Here is a 21,965-nt window from a genome sequence, read left to right on the forward strand (position 1 = left end):
AAAGAAATAAAATAAGTCTTGTGTCACATCGTAACATCTCAGCATTCTAGACATAGGCTCATTTAACCTATAAATAGATCAACGCACCAATAAAAACGAGTTATTTAAAAAAAAAAAAAAATTAAGATAAATTTTAAATTAAGATGGATATTTGGCAATAACGAAATTAAGATAAAGGCTCCGCCGGATTTGCTTTATTTAATAAAAGAATAATGCCAACATTAGCGTAAACACTCTGTCAACATTCTTCATTTAAGACTCAATGAATATTTAGTTATCATTTGAAAAAGCTTTACTCACAGAGATTAGGCTAGGTCTACATGTGGAGGAAAATGATTGAATCCACTGTAAATGTCTTCAGCGCGCTCCTGCGCTCACTGATGGTGCGTCATTATTCACTCATTATTCTCATTATAAGCATGGTCAAAACTTTTCCACACCTCAGAGTTTGCTTTAGTTGCTGGTGCAACCAAAACGTAATCACCAGAGGCAAGCCTCTGTCACACCTGCTCAGCATTCATTTTCGCATCTTTCTCACGCTAATCGAAACACATCACATGACCGCTCGTTTACCTCGCAAACCGGAGCGCAAGCCCGAGCCCGGCCCGAGCACGCATAAGATGATAGAAATTAAGCCCGAACGATCTTCAGCTCTATTCATCATATCGTTCGAATGAAGCGACGATCATCGATTCGTGCAGCTTGTAGTGTGGAAAGTGAAATGACACTTGTTCCTTTATCTCAGGGATCCGAGGTTACGTTAAGTAAACGAAAGTGTTCCCTTTCAAATGTTCAGTCTCGTTATGTATGGGAACAAATCCAATCACGCCACACTACAAGCAACAATCACATGCTGATCTGCGAGCCCAGTGTTAGAGCACTAATAAGGGCCCTAAGGGACTTAGGCATTAACTCGCCCCAAACTTAGCTGAGGGCATGAGAAACCACTACCTAGATGGGAGGTTAGACATATAGAATTTGCGCCTGCAGGACGGGGATGTCTAAGTTATAGAATCTAGCAAAAGTAGACGGCGACAACCACCCGACGGCCGCACAGATCTCACTGATAGATATGCCGCTGGACCACGCCCATGTTGAGGCCATTCCCCTTGTGGAGTGGGCTTTCACACCAATAGGGCATTCTAGTCCTTCCGATGTGTAAGGCAGAGCTATTGCATCAACAATCCAGTGAAACAGTTCTGCTCGGTAACCGGCAGACCCTTCTGGCAGCCTCCAAAGCAAACAAACAGTTGTTCAGGCTGCCTGAACAGTTTAGAAAATTCCACATAGACTCACAGAGCCCTAACAGGGCAGAGAGTGCTCAGTCCCTGCTCGCCGTCTGCAGTGGGGAGCACCAATAGGGATATTACTTGCACTCTAAAGTGAGTAGAAAGCACTTTAGGAGCATAGCTGTGTCTCGGTTTCAAAATGACCTTGCAGTCATTAAGCCCAAACACAAGACACATGGCAATGACTGACAATACTTGTAAGTCACCCACATGCTTAACTGACACCAAAGCAAGAAGAAGGGACGTTTTAAGCAATAAGGGCCAGAAGTCAGCTGAACTGAGCATCTCAAATGGGGGCCTTTTTAGGGCCCAAAGGACCATGGATAAGAAACAACATGGCACAGTCTGAGGGCAAGGAGAATTCTGTCTGCTCACGCCCTTCAGAAATTTAACAACCAAGTCGATTCTGCCTCAAGAGAATGATTCGCCATGATGACCACCATATATATTTGGAGTGTGGATGGGGCACACCCCTTATCCAGCAGCTCTTGCAGAAAAATCAGCATGCAGGACACGACACATGAAAACGGGTCTATTTTCCGTGCAGAGAACCAGTTGAGGAATACTGATCATTTCTTGCCACAGAGCAGTCTCAGAGCAGTCTCATAGAAGACGCCCTTGACTCAAGAATGGTTTTGCTTACTCTCACTGTGAAGAGACCTGAGGGTGCCTTGGTGATTGATATAAGACACCACTGTCATGCTGTCCGCATGGACCAGGACGTGGTGGCCCTTGATGGCCATAAGGAAGGAATTCAGGACTAAGGAGACTGCCAACATTTCCAGGCAGTTGATATGTAGGCATTGCTGCTGAGCTGTCCAGGAGCCAAATGCCGGATTGCCCTGCAATAGCATTCCCCACCTGGAATTGGACGCATCTGTTTGTGATCACCTTCCCTCTTGAGGCCACACCCATCCCCACTCTTCTCTGAAACAGGTGAGTGGTTCTTCAGGGGGCCACAGCTTCGATACAGCGGTGGTCCACCCTGACCGGAGATTGATTTAACCACCAAGTGTTGGAAGGGAATCCAAAACTGGAGGGGGCGCATGTGGAGCAGGCCCAGCAGAGTTACAGAGGCTGGGCAGGCTAAGCAGCCTCTAAAATACCCTTGAAGGAAGCCATCAATCACTGAATTATCAGGGATCAATCTGGCCAGATCTTTGCCTGCATTAGGGCAGAGTCTACAACCATTCCCAGAAAGACAGTTCGTCTTCTGGGCAATAACAGGCTCTTGTGTGAATTGATGACGAACCAGAGGTGCTCTAAGTGACTGAGCTACTGTGAGCGTTCACTTTCCGTTCTGATCTGGCTATAACAAGCCAATCATCTAGGTAGTTCTATACGTGGATTCCCATCTGCCTGAGCAGGGACAGAGCCGCGTCTATACACTTCGTAAAAGTGTGTGGGTCCAGGAACAGTCCAAACGGAAGGCCTACATACTGAAAGGCCACTCCCTCGAACTCAAATCTCATGAACGGTCTGTGACGGGAGGCTATGTGGATTCGAAATTAAGCATCTTTCAAATCCTTGGGGTAAATATGCGTGAGAATATTCATCATCATCTTGAATGACCGGCGCATAAGCAAGTTTTTCAGATGTCTGAGATCTAGAATGGGTCTGAGCCCGCCATATCTCTTCGGGATGAGGAAATAGTGGCTGAAAATGCCTGACTCGCTGTTTGTTGGGGGCACTATTTACACAGTGCCTTTTGCGAGCAGTGCTTGCACCTCCTGCAAAAGAACAATAGCTTCATTGTCTGGGACAGAGGTTTGAACAAGGTCTGTGAGCATACTGTAGGGAGTAGCCTCGTCGAATTGTTTCCAAAACTCATCTCAAGATTCCTGGAATGGCTGCCCAGACCATGTAAAGGGAGGCGAGAGGTTTTATTTTCTCGAACAACAGCTCGCCTTGAATACCACCACCTTCAATACCACGACTTAGGTGCCCTTGAGCAAGGCACCGAACCCCGAACTGCTCCCCGGGCGCTGCAGCATAAATGGCTGCCCACTGCTCCAGGTGTGTGTTCACAGTGTGTGTGTGTGTATGTGTTCACTGCTCTGTGTGTGTGCACTTTGGATGGATTAAATGCAGAGCACAAATTCTGAGTATGGGTCACCATACTTGGCTGTATGTCACGTCAAAAGCGGGGAGTCTGCATTCGCATAAGTGTTTGTGATTGAGAGAGGATGAGGAATTTTGCTCTTTACAGTATGTGTCTCCACTATCACAGCAGTAAAATATTCTGGTATGCACTGCACCTGCAGGACGTGAGGCCATTTTCTCGGCAACCCTGATTTCTGTCAGCGTTATCCATAGGTTTCACTCCACCACCACCAGGCTGGCCATGGTCTGTTGCTGTTGGTGAGAGGATTGCTGGCGGGTCTCTGGCAGGATCTGTTCCTCCAGTAAGCCATGGACGGCCTCGTCCAGAGTGGATCACTCAAGGCCCAGATCCTCCACAGCCTTTGCAATGACGCGGATAAGCCCGGCGTCTGGCTTCATTCTCTGCACCTGAGGGGAGGGGCTGTTTCTGGCTCCTCGCTCGAATCACTCCATTCCTCCATTTCTGACACCGCCAAGGACACAGATTTGGCGGTGGTGATATCATCAATGATAATGTCCTCTTGGAGCGCGCCGAATGAGACCAGTCCACTCGCAGCTGAATAGGTATGCTGGTCCTCATTTGTGAAGCAATTCGTGAGAAGAAGTGGGGAGGGAGGGGCACGCAGGCACTGAGCCGATGTGACACTGCCCGCTGGATAAGATCCACTGACCTGCTGTTTTTTCCTCTTGGTGAGGAGAAAGAGAGGAGGGCCTGGTGGGGGGATCACCTTGATGAAACAAGGCGACCTGTGAGCATAGACGAGAGAGACTCATGCTCTTGCAGGAAGAGCATGAGCCCTCAGCGAACACAGACTCTGCATGGACTCTGGAATCTGGCCACATTAAGCTAATATACATACATAAATACATAGTTGTGTTTCATTGAAACTCAAATATGCTTTTCAAAGGGACGACGATTCGTTCAAAAGACATGCAATGTTTGACAAGATTCTGGATACTATAGCAATAGCTTGTGCAAGTCAGTATGTATGAATCAGTGACCTCTAATTTCGTCTGTTGTGTGATCTTATGCTTCTATTCCTTATTTATGACTGAGCCACAGAGGAGGATACACTCATCTATGATTAAAAGCCAAGAAGCACTTAACTTAATGAGCTATACTCTGCAATATGGAGCATTACTGTGTCCTCAGTTGTGACTATCATTGGAATTTCATCCTATATAATTTTTGAGCCAAAAATCTAAGAAAAAACAAACAGTTTGATTTAACCCATTTGTGCTCACTTGTTTCTGAATGGTTTCATGCATATGGTCATGTCAATAGTGGTCTATGTGAACATGTTCTGCATTTATCTTCCCTGGGTTTTTTTTTTTTGTTTGTTTTTTTTTTTGTTGTTGAAAATAGTATTTGAACGTGTGGCAAATAGTCACCAGTGGTTAAATATATTGTTTGCACCCCTTCAATGTCAAATATAGGAGGAAGGCATTTGGCATCTAACTCAAAATAACTGCTTTCAACAGATCAATCTTTATTCTAACAAATTTATCATGCATAAAAGTCTAAGAACATTCAATGCAGACCCCCAAAAAAGGCTGCATTTAGCTTATAATCTCTTAACTATGAAAACACAACAAATCCATTTGTCTTTAAATAGTGGAACACAGAGCAGAATAAAGTGAAGCAATTAAGTTGCCCCAACAGGGTATTGTGTATCAAAAAGTTAAATGAAAATAAATGGATAAAAATAAATAGAATGAATATAACATCTGTATAATAAAAATTTATTTCTTAAAGAAAAGTATGCATTTAACTGTTTGGTTACCAACATTCAGCGAAATATAATAATTTTACTCACCAGAAGAGAGAAAATAATAGGTTTGCAACTTGAAGATGACACAATGATGACACAATTTCCATTTTTGGGTGAACTTTCACATATTTTATAAATAGGCACATACTGATTAGATCAAATGGATTAACCCTGAGAAAGTCCTTGATATTCATGAAATTAATTATATTCTTTTAAAATATATGCTTTTTAAAATAATTATCTTTTAGGCTACACCCATTATTGTTTGTTTATTTATTTATTTATTTATTGTTGAACATGCAGGTGTTCTCATTCTCAGAGGTGTGTTATTTAAATGAAAATAAATAAAAATAAATAGAATGAAGAAGATATTACATCTCTCCATATATATATATTAATAAAAGGTATAACTGAAAGAAAATTACGCATTTTTTAGGCCCAGAGTATTCAATGGCTGACTGTAGTAGGTGATTTCATATAATAATGTACATGTAAACTCATTACTTGTCTGATTTTCAGCATTACAATGGAATCATAATATACTAGTCATAAAAAGACATGAAAGCTTTAGCATAAGTTCTGCCAGGTAGACTCAATTGTTAGTGTCACCTATTACCTTATCAATTGTCCAATCACATTCTAATAATAGAAGTATAAAGAACCTGTGCTTACACTTGTCTGAGTTTGCAGATGCTGAACGCTTCACTCACCACCACTCTCCCCTCCACCACCAAGATGGTTTCCTCCCTCACCAAAAACAAAGCTTCTTCTCTCCATCTTCCTTACCACCGCAGGATGTTCTTTCTCTCCAACCACCCCACCACCACCAGGATGGTCCCTCTTAAAACCTCACAGGGGTCGGCTGCGCCTCTGCCTTCATCTTCAGGCAGGAAACACTGAATCCATACCCTCGGACTGCTATTTACGGATGGGGCCAATACTACCATATATATATAGCTTGCTGGGTCATTAATAAATGGATGATTTGTTACAATATCTTCTCCGAGTCTTTCTGGTAGAATTAAGGTTATTGGCCAAGAAACGCATCCAAACTGGGGGCTCAATATTTTGCCCATAACAAGAAATAATGTCATAAAAGGGAGAAAAAGTAAATCTACAGTGATTAATCCCAATGCGTTAGCTTTTTATCTTTACATTCTTCATTTCGTGTGACTGATGAAAGTTTGTAAAATGCTGCTGTCACTTGAAAACTGGAAATTCCCACCCCCCATGGCAAAAGCAGACACAGAAGTGGGACAGTAGAGCTGTGGAAATATTGCTTTCTCATCTCCTTTTGACAGATATATTCCCTATCAAATTAAGGTATAATATATCAGTTAAAGGGTTAAGTTATGTTTTAGATGGGATATTAAAGCAAAAAGCAATAAACAAGACCAATAATCTTGATTTATTAACCTATTAACACAGTAAAACCCAGTTTACCCATGATATGTACAAACCCAATTCCAAAAAAGTTGAGACAATGTAAAAATTGTGAATAAAAACAGAATGCAATGATGTGGAAGTTTCAAATTTCAATATTTTATTTAGAATACAACATAGATGACATATTAAATGTTTAAACTGAGAAAATGTATAATTTTAAGGGGAAAATAAGTTGATTTTAAATTTCATGGCATCAACACATCTAAAAAAAGTTGGGACAAGGCCATGTTCACCACTGTGTGGCATCCCCTCTTCTTTTTATAACAGTCTGCAAACGTCTGGGGACTGAGGAGACAAGTTGCTCAAGTTTAGGAATAGGAATATTGTCCCACTCTTGTCTAATACAGACTTCTAGTTGCTCAACTGTCTTAGGTCTTCTTTGTCGCATCTTCCTCTTTATGATGCGCCAAATGTTTTCTATGGGTGAATGATCTGGACTGTAGGCTGGCCATTTCAGTACCCGGATCCTTCTTCTATGCAGTCATGATGTTGTAATTGATGCAATATGTGGTCTGGCATTGTCATGTTGGAAAATGCCCATGTTGTGATTTCCATTACAGTAGCATTCCTGTATGTGATGCAGTGCCATCTAAGGGCCATGGTGGCGGTGGGGTTATGGTATGGGCAGGCGTATGTTATGAACAACGAACACAGGTGCATTTTATTGATGCCATTTTGAATGCACAGATACCGTGACGAGATCCTGAGGCCCATTGTTGTGCCATTCATCCACATCCATCACCTCATGTTGCAGCATGATAATGCAAGGCCCCATGTTGCAAGGATCAGTACACAATTCCTGGAAGCTGAAAAAAATCCCAGTTCTTGCATGTCCAGCATACTCACTGGACATGTCACCCATTGAACATGTTTGGGACGCTCTGGATCGGTGTATACGACAGCGTGTTCCAGTTCCTGCCAATATCCAGCAAATTTGCATGGCCACTGAAGAAGAGTGGACCAACATTCAAGAGGTCACAATCAACAACCTGTTCAACTCTGAATGAGATGTGTTGCACTGCGTGAGGCAAATGGTGGTCACACCAGATACTGACTGGTTTTCTAGTTTTGATGTGAGTCAGCATGTACCACAGCTAGATGATCTCGAAAACATTGTAACGTGTAACATTATGTCAGTGTTGACATTATATCATATTTTTCTCATACAATTTCTTTTCTGAAAAAAAAAAAGGTTTGAAACATTTCTACTAAGAGACTGACAATAATAAAAACTGAGCGATCAGTTCAGCAGTCATAACAGCAGTCATTAGACTTGGCCTTTCCATCTTACAGACTGACATATAACCATCTTAGCTAATACTTAAAATAGATCAGCTTGCAATGATACATCATACACCAGAGCCTCCTCTATTGGCTAATGAATACAAATGAGAACACGCAGTGGTGAAGAATCCACTTTGCTCACAAAATGTGCTTCATGCTTTCTTAGCACAAAAAAGAAGAACTTTGACATAAATGCTACAACAATAATTCACAACCTGCCTGTCTTAGTTGTGAGCAATGATAAATACCTCAAAGGTGTTTTACATTTTTGGTTGCTGCAGTGCTTCAAAGTAGAAAGGCTTTATGACAGCTGTTGTTGCCTATGAAGGATTCCCTGAATAATAATGGGAGAGTTCTGCATATGCTCCGAATATCTGATCACAGATTTAAAATTTGCTAACTTTTCCAAGTGCAAAGCAGCTAAAACATGAATAACGTGATCACATAAGCACGTTTGTATAATACTAATGTCCAAACTGAACGATTCACTGAAATAAATTATCATGTAAAAAATCATTACAAAAGACTGTAATTCACGTATAACCTGTGTATAATATAGGTTTACTGCATTATCTTTGTATAATTTATGTTATCCTGAATAATTTTTTATGCATGTTCTTTACATTAGTATTAAAAATGCTCCTTGTGAAGATCTTTCATTCATCATGACTAAAAAAGTATAGATTTTAGTTCTTCAGTTGGTATATTAATATTACATCAGTCATACAGAGAATCAAATGTATTGCAAATAAAGGGAAATCGAACTTATGAAATTTCATAGTAATTTCACCAAAGTATATTCATTTCATGCTCAGTCATGCAGGGCAGACAATGTGTCCATCTAACAGCACACTCTGTAGCACACTTTGCAGAATAATAATCAGTTTCCTTAGACAACACAATTACATTATCTTAAGAACCATTAAGTGTCTCTGAAACTGCTAACTGCTTCTTCTTCTTCTTCTTTCTTTTTTTTTATTTGATTGACCTCCTAACTCAACTCCTTTTATTATTGCTGTCCTCTGTCTACAGTTTCTGCATTCTGAATCCCACATACCTCTTCAGAAACACCACAGGGGAGAAAGTTCATTTAATGGCTTGAGACTATTGTCCTGGAACAAATTGAACCAGGTTGTGAGTAAAGAATGTGGGTTGACTTCCAAGTGAGGGCAAATTCAAACACATTTGTGTTTTTCAGGCTGAGATTCAGAAGCCGTATTTGAATTCATGCTGAGCTGGACATTTTATTAAGGTTTCTATAATCATAAGCGTAGCTTGACATTTGAGCTTGGGGGCTGAGGCAGGAGGCAAATTATTGGGGTAAAGATACTTCAAATGGCAGAGCACAAAAAGAGTGACAGATAAAGTGGAATCATTTACTAAGAACATGTGCTATGATTAACAAGCAATGAAGAATATATTTCATTTAACACAAATAGGCTACACAACGAACTAATTCGATGCAGTCTACAAAACAGTTTGCTGAAATGTCCACAACATTAACAATAACAGCAAAAGAGCCCATCCTGTGAATTATACTCCAGTTGCTTTTAATTCCTGATGCAGATGTAAGATTTGAGAATTTTATTATTGTTTTAAATGGAAAAGATGTAGGCCCATACTGTGTTACTGTGTAATGTAGTCCTATGTAGCCTACCTCCTGATATCAAAATAACCTTGAAGTTATTGTACTTAAGAGTCCTGATGACCGAATTAAAAAGCACTCTAGCACAAAATACCTGCAGGGTTTATATAGCATGAAACAGAGCAGTGCTTTTATTCATGAAGGTCTGTGTGTGGGTCATTGTATTATGAGGCCTGATTCATTCATTCAATTCATGCGCTTCAGTTATCTTTTTGATTCTTAATGCGTTAATCACGGCTCAGATTGATTTTCTTCTCTAAATTTCCTTTCTTTGTGTTTTAGTTTTTCTTTAGCCTATTTATTATGAGATTGAACTGTCATTCAAACTGGCAGTACACATAAAATTATGGGTTAAAAAATGGGGAAGTAAAGTTTAAATAAATAAACGAAGAAAAAATATTTAGCCTACGAATATTTCTTAAATATTCGTAAATATTTTCGTCTTAATATTGGAAATCATTCTGAGCCATCATTAATGCATTAAGAATAAAAAAGATAACTGAAGCGCATGAATTTAATATTTACGTAAAGAAATATTAACGAATATAATAAGAAATATTTAAGAAATATTTACGAAGTTGCATTTTATTTTATTGCAACTTTACGTCTTTTAATCCATACTTTTATGTGTATTGCCAGTTTGTATATTCCTAGGTCGCTAATCAAGTGAGTTGTTATAACAGTGATAATGTGAACTCTTTTGTAGCTACAAAACGTCTACTAAATGCTAAGAAATCCACAGCCCAAAAAGTAAAAATAAAAAAATAAAGGAAATTAAAATAAGGAATAAAGCAGAATATATATTATATACTTTTGAGAAAAGAACAATACAACCGCGTCCCTGTTACTACGGAAACATCCTAACCAATCACAAAAGCAAAGAGAGACGTGCCAAATTTTCAACCAATCAAAACTGCTTTTACTGCAGCGTCTAGCAGTTTGAAACGGTGCTTTTTAACAGTAGAGTGGGTACTTGCAGTCTTGCAGATTGAACGATTAATTTGGTAGAGGAACAAATACCTTTAAAACACTCACTGAGAAGGTAACGATTGTACTGTTTTATTTCTCTGCCGCACCACACACGACGCTTAGCAGATTTAGCTTAGGAACTCAGTAAGAGGCTAACAGCGCGGTGAAGCTACAACAGGAACTCAGTTTGCACTTTCGCTTCGGTTCTGGGACTGGCTTTTTATGTCTAACGTGACCTGCGTGCAAACTGCGTCAATATTTGACTTTTTTTATATGAACATTGGCAAACAAAAACTGCTAAGTTTCCTTACTTCGAGAAAACCTCTGTCGAGAAATCACTGCTTCTACTTCTGCTCAAATAAACAAAATCCCTGCAATCTTCGTTAGCTTTTTAACTAACGTTACTTCTATAAATACACGATTGTCAGTTTTTTAGTAGTATTTTGTATGTAAGACGTTTAGCTGATAGATCGAGTTGTCTTAATCAGTAACGTTATTTAAGATTAAATAGATCTGAAGTAGACTGGACTGGAATACAGTTCTTGCATTAAAGAAGAGTTGGTTCTTTCGGTCTATTTGAACTTAAATGAGTCATTTAAACATTGTTATGTGTAACACATCCCGATTCATTCTGTATTTCAGATGTCATCAGATGAAGGGGAGCAAAATAGTCCAGTTTTACCAAGAGATTCAGACAGAGGCAGCTCTGTTTCCTCTGTGCTTCAGGTGAGTTATCATATCCACCATCACAAAAGTCACTAAGGTTTATGACTCTGATTTTCTGTCAGTTTTGACCGTTTAAAGGACGCTTTGATATAGTTCCTTCTCTTTTAAATTTTATTTTAGGATGAGTATGAAGAACTTCTTCGATATGCTGTTGTGACTCCGAAGTATGACCCAAGTATCCCATCACAGACATTGAGCACAAATCAACTCTCCAAGAGTTTACAGCAAACGACTAAAAGAGGGACGCCTGCTCAACACACTGCAGGTAGACCCTTAACATATAATGCATATTTAGGAGATAATAATGTCAGATAATTCCAAATTCCGGAGCCCAATGTTGCACGTAATTATTTGGTTGAGAGGTATGTAGATTTAAAGCAGTGATTCTTGACTGTGGGGATCACAGCACACATCCAAAGGGACCACAAGAACAGAAAAGTTGTGAAAATGTATAAAATCTTTAGTAATTTAATCTATTTTATAAAGCTCTAAGATGTTTTCAGGTAGAAATTGATATTTGCGACTAAAAAATAAATAAAAGGTAAATGAGTCGTGTAAATTTACTGGTAATAAAAAGTTTCAACCATGTAGAATATTCTGTTATTGGAATTTAATTATTTTGATTTGTTTATTATAATGTTTCTGAATTATTTTACTATGTTGCCAAACCTGGTTTCTGTAAAAGCTTTTTTTCATAAAGGCAGAAGTATCAGAAATATTTTGTAGTAGGGCCTTGAAGTCAAAAAGACTGAGAACCACTCTTTGTTTAATTTCAGATAATGAAGGGCACTCAGACAACGGGGCTACGCCAACTCCATCATTGGAAGAATCCAGACCACAAAGTCGAGCATCCGAGGGTAACTTCTTAGAATCTCTCAGCCCTCTTGCTTTCAGATGTTTGTCATTCAATCAGAATTTCGAACTATGTGTTTTATGATATTGCTTCTACTTCAGCTAATAGCTTGTCATCTGAGGAAAGGTCAGCGAGGTCGCTGACTGGATCAGACAGATCAGGACAAAACAGCCCTGATGCTCTGACCACCGTCATGAACGAGATGTTCATCTCAGAGGAGAACCTGAACAAGATGGAGAACATTTTGGACACCTGGAGCACAAACCTTAAGGTTTGCTTTGCATTTATGTATTGCAAGTAGTAAAGTTATTGTAAACTAAAACCATATAAAAAAAGAAGAAAAATACAGAAATAAAGGATTTTTTTTTTAAGTTTAATAAAAAAAACATCAAATATCAAACTATAATAGTATTTTAGTGATAGTAAAATAACAATGGTAAGTAGTGTTTTTCTTCACACTATAATGCATTAGGAACTGTTTGTTGGTGTGTTTACAGAGTAATGTGATGATGGAGCTGAGGAAATGGAAACTGGCCTTTGTGGAGCAGCACAGACTGGAGCTTAAGAAGGAGCGGGAGAAACATGCAGCCCATATGGCTGCTGTAAATGCCGAGATGGATGGTCTGAAAGACCTGCTCAACACCTACAAGATCTCCAACCAGAGAAAAGATGAGGTGCATACAGATATTGATAATTAATAGGCTGGTCCTGTAATATGAAGTTAATAAACATTTGCTAAAGTAACAGAGATATTGGTATTGAATATAAAGCTTTGAAAGAGGTGAAAAATGCTGCCGTGTCAGTTTTTCACAGGCTGTAAGTCTTTGTTTTCTGGTCTGTCATCTCCTGCTTGGCCTTTGCCATCTGCAGGTGATCGTGAATCTGAGCAGGGCGCTTGACAGACAGAGGGAGAAGCTGGAGCTGATGAGGAGTTTCTCCCAGTGGAGACTACAGCAGTGTGCTGCCAGAGAGGAGGTGAGACGGGGCAGCTCAGACTGACACACACACACAGGGCAGATGTTTTTCAGACAGTGTTGTTTACTCGCATCAGATTGATACTTCAGACAGGCATGTGTTTTGTATTCATGATCTTTCCTTGAAGAAATTGCAGTTTCACGGCCCTTCTGCATTTAAAAGGATAGTTCTGAAATGTAAACAATATAATTCTGCCTTATCATTTGACCAAATTCCACATTGGTTCGCAGTCTGAAGATATTACAAACACTCAGTGGTGACTTTTAAGTGTTGTGTTAATTAATTGTCATGTGTAGCTTGAAGCTAAGTAAAGCTATAATTTTTCTGTTACCCATATACAATTATATTTCCTGATGTATTTTATCAAAAGAAATAGCTTAAGTTTCAGGACAGGATCAGAGGGATGTGGGTGAGTAAGCCATGTAATGTCAGAGTAGAGTAATGCCACAACTTCCATGCTGCCACAATGCCACACATTAGTGTTTCTCACAAAATCAATGTAATGACAATTATTTCCATTTGTTAAATGTATGTTTTTCCATATTCCAAGCTCTGGGGTCTCATTTATAAATGTTGCGTACTCACAAAATAGGCATAGAAATTGCGTACGCCATTTTTTACGCACATATCGGTATTTATAAAAAATTAACTTGGTGTAAATCTGTACGGACATTATAAACCATGTGTACAAACTTTTTTTCATGGAGTGAGAAAATGAATGAATTTTTCATGTCGAAATACACATTTACATTAAATATTCCACTCGCATTAAAAGGGATTAACACTGAAATTACATTATTTTACAAACAACATAATTTGCATAATTTAACAATAAACAATTTTCCTGTGAAATGTTATTTTTATTAAAGCGAGGAGTGCTATAGGTGCACAATAAATAATCTTTAAACTAAACTACAGACCACATGTTATGAGAAATATTTTAGTGAGAAGAACAATGATCGATGAAGCGTACTTACTGTGATATTATGGCGGACACTGCTGGATTACTGTACAACCACAGCTGCACGGAGGTGTTAATGTCATGTAAATTCATCTCTACAACATTAGGAAAAATTCCACTATATTTGAAGGACATAACTAGGAGAAAACGGTAAGATTTGCATGTTTCCGTTTTACAATACTTTGTCAGTGACGCACCGAATCAGACAATACACTGCAATAAATATGCGTTTATCTGTTTCCATCTTATCAGCAAAACTGCATACATTTAATTCGAAATAATCGAAATTCTATTTGGCCACTGTAAAAGAATGAGATCATCTAAAATATCTGAGAACTATTTGAAACCATTTTGTTTTTATTGATATTCTCATGTATTTATTCTAAAAGAGAGCAGGGATACTATTTCCCTACGGTCTCTGTGTTAAACATTGTGTCATGTGCATGGGAATTCGCGTGTAAATGATATGCAGATAAGGTTATACATAGTAAAACAAGGCGTTGTAAGCTCCATATATGGTCATTTCGGGGAGGAGATGAGGTGGAAATGCACATATGCACAATCTTCCCCTGACTTGGATTTATAAAGAGATTTTTGCACAGGTTCTGGCGTGCGCATGGTTTTATAAATCTGAAAGCTTTTGGGCATATGAAAAATCTAACTTTTGTGCCTACGTAAAATTTTTGGGATGAAATATACGGAGAGTTTTATAAATGAGACCCCTGGTGTCTTCATGTATTCATGAGTCGTGAAAAGTATTGAAATAGATCTAGGAATTATTGGATTGTTGGACTTCAAATCAGTAGGGGTTATGTAATCAAAAGTAGGTAACTAGCTATATTATGGATTATATCTGAAATATTAAGTAATACTTTATTTTAAGGTTTCCTTGTAACACATTACATGTACTTACTATTATAATAACAACAAATTATGCATAATAACATGCAAGTAACCCTAAAGTATTCCCTAATCCGAACCCTCATCATATAGTAAGTACATGTAGTTAATTAATATTGCTTACTACTTAAATGTATAATCACACTATAAGGACACCTTAAAATACGTAAAGTGTAAGCAAATATTATTACTGAAATCATATTAGTAATTAGTTACACTACTAGTTGCTGCACAAAGTAATATTATTACTGTAACTAGTTACTGCCAACACTGATTGGGATTAATCAATATATTTCAAAAGCCTGTTTGTGTTTTGGTAACACTTCAACAAAGAAGCTGAAAGTTTATACACAAGACACCGCACACACACTACCTTCATTCAAATTCTTCAGTCAGTTTTCAACAATCAGAACTTTTTCTTGAGCAGCAAATCAGCATATTATAATGATTTCTGAAGGATCTTGTTGTTACTGAAAACTGGATATGGCTGTTTAAAATTGTACAAATATTTCAAAAAATTACGGTTTTACTTTTATCAAATAATAAGCGATCTTAATTAAACATTTAATTAATTAATTTTTGTATTTGTGTGTGCTTCAGGCACAGGGGGGCAGACTGGCGGAGCAGCACTATCGTTTGCAGCTGAAGAGGAAGGTGTGGGCAGGCTGGCACTCGCTCATCCAGAACGGGTGGCGGGAGCGTGTGGAGAGAGCATGTTGTGCCAGAGCAGAGGACGTCTGCATGCAGCTCTCTACAGACTACGAGGCCAAGATGGCACAGGTGATTGGAGCCCATACCACAATTTTACTGGAAGTGGGAATGATTCCATGTTTAAAAAGTTACTGGGTTTGGACATTACATGACAGTTTGGTGATTGTGTTTGTCAGTATGTAGAGGAGCTCCAGAAAGCTCAAGCTGAAATCAACAGGCTGCACACCGAGCGAGAGCGCTATGAGGACTCTATGAAGAAAGCTTTCATGCGTGGGGTCTGTGCTCTCAACATCGAGGCCCTTAGCATGTTCAACACTGGAGAAGCGGGTAGACTGGACCGTGGTAAGAGGATAGATGGTAACCAATTGTTACATTCTTGAAGTGCAGATTGACAGATACTCTGATATTTCCCTTGATATGTAAAAAAAAAAAATGTTGAATGTCATGAACCCTCTTCATGTTACTGTTAAAAACTGAGGATTTGACAAAAGGTCATTTATAAATCGCTGAATACATGTCATTTATCATTTGTCACTTGACAAATGTTAAATGTTGAAGTGTGTCGATAGATATTTTTCTGTGTTTACTTATTCCAGGGTGTGCAGACAACTAAAAGCCAGCCATTCATAGGTTTTTGGCTAAACAAACAGCAGAAGGACAGAGTTTAGGAAACTTAAAGAAAAGTAATAATAAAATGCAGTACTAATTCACCTAAATGCTGCTTGGTTTGAAAGTGACTTTTAAGTGAGCTGTGCCTTTTACATTACTGCACTGTTAAAATCTGATAATGGAATTTTTTTTGCTTGTGAAATTTTGCCAAATTTAATTGACTATTCCTTTAATTTATTGAGACAATGAGCATCAGAGAGAGAGAGAGAGAGTGTGAGACAGAATTTGATAATAAAAGAATGGAATTGGATCCGAAACAATAATGCAAATGGAATCAGGGTTGTTAATATCTTCATGTACATGGTACTATATTCTTTTTTTAGTTTGCGAAATAATAATTTCCAAAGATCAAACCTTATGCAGTCCAGTGACTCTAGACTTCACTTATTAGTTTCTTTTTTTTGTAGATATTCCACCTGCAGGGGAGGAGCCAAGCACCAGCTCAATGGCCAATCACCCTCCACGGACGGTCTCGTCATCACGGCTCAGTCCAGTTGTCATGGAGAGTCCAGTACATTTGGGCCCCTCCCACAGCATCACAGAGGATGTAGAGGCGGTAAGATGTTCAAGAAACAATGCTTTGAAACCAGCTGTCATATTTAGCACTATTGTTTTCATATTGATAAACATTGTGTATGTAATGCTTTCCATTTCAATATCAAGCTTGATGGAACATCATTACGAGATTGTAGTGTTTTCACAGATGCCTTTAAGTTGTCAAGTTAAGCGCAATTACTTCATTAGGACCAAATGCTTGTTTTTGTATTTTTGTGTTATATTTCCAAGAAAATTTCTCATGACAGTCTAATCAGTCAGAAAAATGTTTTAAAATTCATAAGTGTATTTGTCTCTGCAGGAACATTTTGTCTCTCAGTCTGGCTCAAGCACAGGCCCAAGAGCAGAAACTATTTTCTCAACCACGGTGAATTCTTCCGGACCACCAGGGGGCAGTACAAGCTCTTTCAGACAGGTACCACATTTCACTGCAAGTGTATTTAGAAATATATTTTATATCAACCCTCTCAACCTGTTTTTAAGCCGTCTTTGAAAATGTTTGGGATTACAACGATTTATTTTTTGTGTCGAATGTTCTGAAAACTGCTCGCTTTTAATGGCACTATACTATTCTCTTCTTTAGGCGAGCACACGGATAGTAACAGCTGGCAAGCAAAAAGCCACCAAGACAGTGACCGCTCGTTTAACGGGACGGCCAGAGCATAACCGGACGGTACGCCCCCCTGCAGCTCTGCATCTCATGGGTGTGGCTCCTCCCATGAGTTCAGTTGTTATAGAAAGACATCACCCTGTCACTCAGGTATCAAGAAACATCCCTACAGATGTCGAAGTACTTGTGATGATATCAAAACATCAAACACACATAATGTTCATTCAATTTTTTTTTCACCATTTCCAGCTCACTGTCGGCCAGGCAACAGCAGCTAAATTCCCTCGCTCTGCTCTTCAGAGTCAGACTGTCTCCAGTAGCAAGAGCTCCTCCAGCCAACCCAGAGGCCCCTCCTCCACCTTTCACATCCACTCCATCAAAGTTGTGGACTAACACACACACACGTTCATTTATCTCTCAGGTCTTGAGTCTGGATATTGTAACTCAGTAGTATTTGATTTGTTAAGAGGCTTTGAATTAGATTTAATACATCATTAGTCCTAAATGTAATTTTTATTTTCATAACATGGAATGAAGGTAAGTTGTTTTATACTGAAAATGCCAAGATTTTAATTGAAGAATCATTATTTATTACATGACATGGTTTCTTTAATTTATTCAAGTTGTTTGTCACCAATTACTTTATAATGTTTTACAAAGTCATAATCAAAATCTGCGACACTTTTCTGATTCGTTGTTTCAGAGCAGTCGGCTACTGTATCAGTTTGTACTGAACCTTAATCCACAGGCAGTACTAAATTGTTGGATCAATTAAAAATTAAAGTGCTGTTTTTAGTTCATAGCAGTCTTTGTAAGCATCTTGAATTCAGGAAACTGTGCATTTCCGTGCATCAGTGTTTGTTCCTTCCATTCTTATTTTATCTGGGAATGAGAAAAAAATGTATAGAATGAGATTTCACCATTTGGTTCCTTGCTAATTTTACTGTAAGGGACATCATAAAAGACTGAAAGCATCAGTGTATAGTTTATAAGTCGCAAAGTCATATTGCTTTTTTGTATTAGCGACGCATCCCTCAGAACTTCTATAAAAAAAGATTATAGACAATAAAATTGTGGACATATCTTACCAGCAATCTTTGTAATCCCAACAGAAAGCAGTGCCTCATACAGGCCTTTGGCTGGGCTGCTCCCTTCTGTCATGATTCCATGAAGCCAGATCAGAAGCATCCTGTTCCCATGCTCCTGGAAACTGTTGGGACCTAGAACATCAAAATACTCAAGGTTTTAAAGGGATAGTTTACCCAAAAATCCTGTCATAAATTATGTACTGTCATGTTCCAAACCTGTAAGACCTTCGGAACAAAAATTAAGATATTTTTGATGAAATCCTAGAGCTCTCTGACTGTCCATAGAGAGCAATGTAACTGAAATGTTCCAAGACCCAGAAATGCAGTAAGGACATTTAACGTTAATATAGTCCATGTGACATCAGTGATTAAACCGAAGCTATGAGAATATTTTTTTTTGTGCGCAAAGAAAACCGAAATAATAACTTTATTCAACAATTATTCTTTTACACGTCACCATCCTATGACATTATCGAGAGTACCATGCCACATGCATTTAAAATTAATTTGTAATTAAAACACACACACGCACACACACACATATATATATATAAATATAAATTAATTGTGTTCCGAAGATGAACGAATGTCTTACAGGGGTGAGTAATTAATGGGTGAACTATCCCTTTAAGGGCACTATAGTCAGTGTCACTAATTCAGATTTATCTATAGCTTTTTTTTATAGACTTTTTTTTTTTTATATAACTTTCTTTCGGTGGAATTTTAAAATAATAATCTGACCATAATTATTAGTTAAGAAATAAATATATGCATGATAGTCAAACAGATTTTAGTTTTATTAAGAATAACATTTTAATAAATACATCGGGCCTGTTTGGGGTTGGTATTTTTTTTTAAATGGTTTTAAAAGTCTCTTAATATAACGATCTGATCCTAAAGCATCTTGTCTGACCTGTCCACTGCTCCTCGATGGCAGCCACCTGATCAACTGTGAACTCCCAGAACTCTGCCAACTTCTTCCAGTCATTGCGCTTGAGGTGTTTGTATGCGAGGTCCCATATTACATCGCGCACCGGCTTCGTGTCAGGAGTGTGATCTAATTTAAACGTCAGTGGTGATTCGTTGTGAAGGCTCTCAATAGCATCTGTATTAGTCTGAAAGGGTAATCAAATAACATCCATCTCTGAGAAAGGCCAGATTTGCCAGAAGCCAGGTGCTGAAATTAGCACAGGTTTATTTACAGTGAATATAATGTTCGCCGTTATTCAGAATGATCATTTTTGACATATGCAACCCTTGTGCAAATAAATGTGCTGTGGTGACCTTTCTGAATTGAATTATACACGTTTTAATACTGCATTACACCTCCTGCACAGAGTTTAATAGAAAATGACAGAGGTTATAGCAGTCCGTGACGTTTGGTGGGAGGAAAATGTGCTTCCCACTCCTTTCAAAACACAATAGCGTTTATTTCACGGTCTGCTTCGACCCACATTGGAAATCTGAATACCTACCATTTGGAAATCATGCTTCCATCTGAAATATCTCTCAGCTTTGATGATCATGTCCACAATAATCACAATATTTCCCCTCGCCGCCACTCCAAGAGCCGTTTTCTTTTGCTGTGAAAGAAAATAAAAAGTACCAAAATAACTTCTCTCAAATTGCCTATTTCTCAGCGGTCTTTTGAAAGTGTTATCAGGCAGTGTAAATGTCAGACACGGTCTGTCACCCTGTCCTGAATCTCCAGATCCACCCCAGCTTTCAGAATCATCTCCACCACATCCACCTTTCCCATCTCAGCCGCGATATGGAGTGCAGTCTGCCCCATCTGAGTGTGGTGAATAAATAATAACTGAAGCACGTGCATGCAGTGATAAATATCATTTCACAGATGATGTATGAAAAGAGATAACGCACTTGATCCTTTATGTTTGGATCACAGCCAGCCTCAAGTAAGGTGTGGATTACTGGAATATGACAGTTCTTCACCGCCAGATGAAATGGAGTGTGCAAATGCTGAAATGAAACAATCAATCAGTCAATAAATCTTGATGGTTTAATCTAGCATTAGGGTATTTACGCTTAGCTTTTATTATACTAGTGTTGAAGTGAAGAAATAAGATGTTGTTAAAATGCTAAGTACTGGAGACCTAAAATAAAATAAAATTGCAGTGTTTGAAAATGTCAATCCAGTATTTTATACATTGTCAATTTTCACTTTTGGTACTAATTAATTAGTAATTTATTTTAGCTTTGAGGAATAATGTATCTTTGATTAAAGCTAAAGCTTGAATTGGACATATAACTGTTCAGGGAAGGTAAGATTTGATAATTGTTTTCCAAGATTATTTTATAAAAAAGTTAAAAAGAACTGGATTTATTTTAAATACTAATCTTTCATAACATCATAAATGTCTTTATTGTCATGAATAATTGAATGCATCTGCGCATGAATAAATACTAGTGTTAATCTTTGATAAACAAATAAATGAGTCAAATGATTAATAGTGATTAATCGCATCCAAAATAAAAGTTTGTTTATATAATATGTGTGTGTGTACTGTGTATATTTATTTATATCAATGCACATACATACAGTATATTATGTGTATATTTACATGTATATCTTTATATTCATATAATTTATATTATATATAAATATATTTATTATATAAACATAACATATTTGTCTGACGTACATGCATGTATGTGTATTTATATGTAAATAATAAATATACACTGCATACATATATTATGTAAACAAAAACTTTTGTTTTGGATTGCGATTAATCACGATTAATTGTTTGACAGTGCTAATATAAATAAATAAATAACCAAAAAATACAAATAACGCACTGGCCCCAAACTTTTGAACAGTATAGTGTTCATTAGTTATCTATAATGTAACTTAATTGATTTTTATTACGCCAGCTAAAAAAAAAAAAAATCTTTTAACTAGTTACTTCAATGAAAATGTTTAAAATGCCATTCTTATGTAATGTTACTCTAAATGTTTAAGTTTAACTTAAAATTGACATCAGTGTGAATTCAGTAGCATTTAAACTTCAGGCAGCAGAAAGAAAAAAGAAAAAAAAATTGGTGAAAATATCTTACCTGGTTCTGAGCGTTCATTTGGGCTCCACTATTGATGAGGAGTTTGACAATAGGAAAGTGGCCCCTCTCACAGACTGGATGCAGAGGACTGCTTCTGCTCTGAAAGGCATCACACGCAAGCATTCTCTAAGAATCAGTGCTGAATGGTTAAATCATCGTCAATAATGGTAAAATATGTTGCCCTCAAAAGAGATGTTTAAAATCATCACCTCTGTACATACTCAGTACATACTAAGGTGTAGATGTTTGGGTCACACTGTGCCTCCAGCAGGGTTTGTACACAGTCCTCATGAGCTCCATCTGCAGCCAGATACAGAGCGGTCTGCCCTGC

The 21,965-nt window shown here is 38.0% G+C and overlaps 2 protein-coding genes across 3 annotated transcripts; one reads left to right on the forward strand and one right to left on the reverse strand.

The window, feature by feature from the left end:
* The first annotated feature begins 10,455 nt into the window (after positions 1-10,455).
* Positions 10,456-18,268, forward strand: poc5 (POC5 centriolar protein homolog (Chlamydomonas)). The gene is made up of 13 exons (XM_052555489.1): positions 10,456-10,581; positions 11,151-11,234; positions 11,355-11,499; positions 12,011-12,091; positions 12,189-12,358; positions 12,585-12,761; positions 12,958-13,062; positions 15,524-15,703; positions 15,811-15,976; positions 16,711-16,859; positions 17,160-17,273; positions 17,442-17,618; positions 17,718-18,268. Exons 2-13 carry the CDS (start codon positions 11,151-11,153, stop codon positions 17,859-17,861), a joined length of 1,692 nt encoding a protein of 563 aa, XP_052411449.1. The 5' UTR covers positions 10,456-10,581; the 3' UTR covers positions 17,862-18,268.
* On the reverse strand, positions 18,204-21,965 carry ankdd1b (ankyrin repeat and death domain containing 1B). 2 transcript variants are annotated; one of them, XM_052555494.1, is made up of 8 exons: positions 21,844-21,965; positions 21,635-21,733; positions 20,438-20,536; positions 20,250-20,348; positions 20,032-20,139; positions 19,470-19,671; positions 18,557-18,688; positions 18,204-18,350 (listed from the first exon to the last, which is right to left on the reverse strand). In XM_052555494.1, exons 2-8 carry the CDS (start codon positions 21,650-21,652, stop codon positions 18,295-18,297), a joined length of 714 nt encoding a protein of 237 aa, XP_052411454.1. In that variant the 5' UTR covers positions 21,653-21,733; positions 21,844-21,965; the 3' UTR covers positions 18,204-18,294. The 2 variants fall into 2 exon arrangements, with proteins under 2 accessions (XP_052411454.1, XP_052411455.1); XM_052555495.1 differs by having other exon boundaries at positions 21,856-21,877.

Source organism: Carassius gibelio, chromosome B5 (assembly GCF_023724105.1).
Source record: "Carassius gibelio isolate Cgi1373 ecotype wild population from Czech Republic chromosome B5, carGib1.2-hapl.c, whole genome shotgun sequence".
NCBI classification, from domain to species: domain Eukaryota; kingdom Metazoa; phylum Chordata; class Actinopteri; order Cypriniformes; family Cyprinidae; genus Carassius; species Carassius gibelio.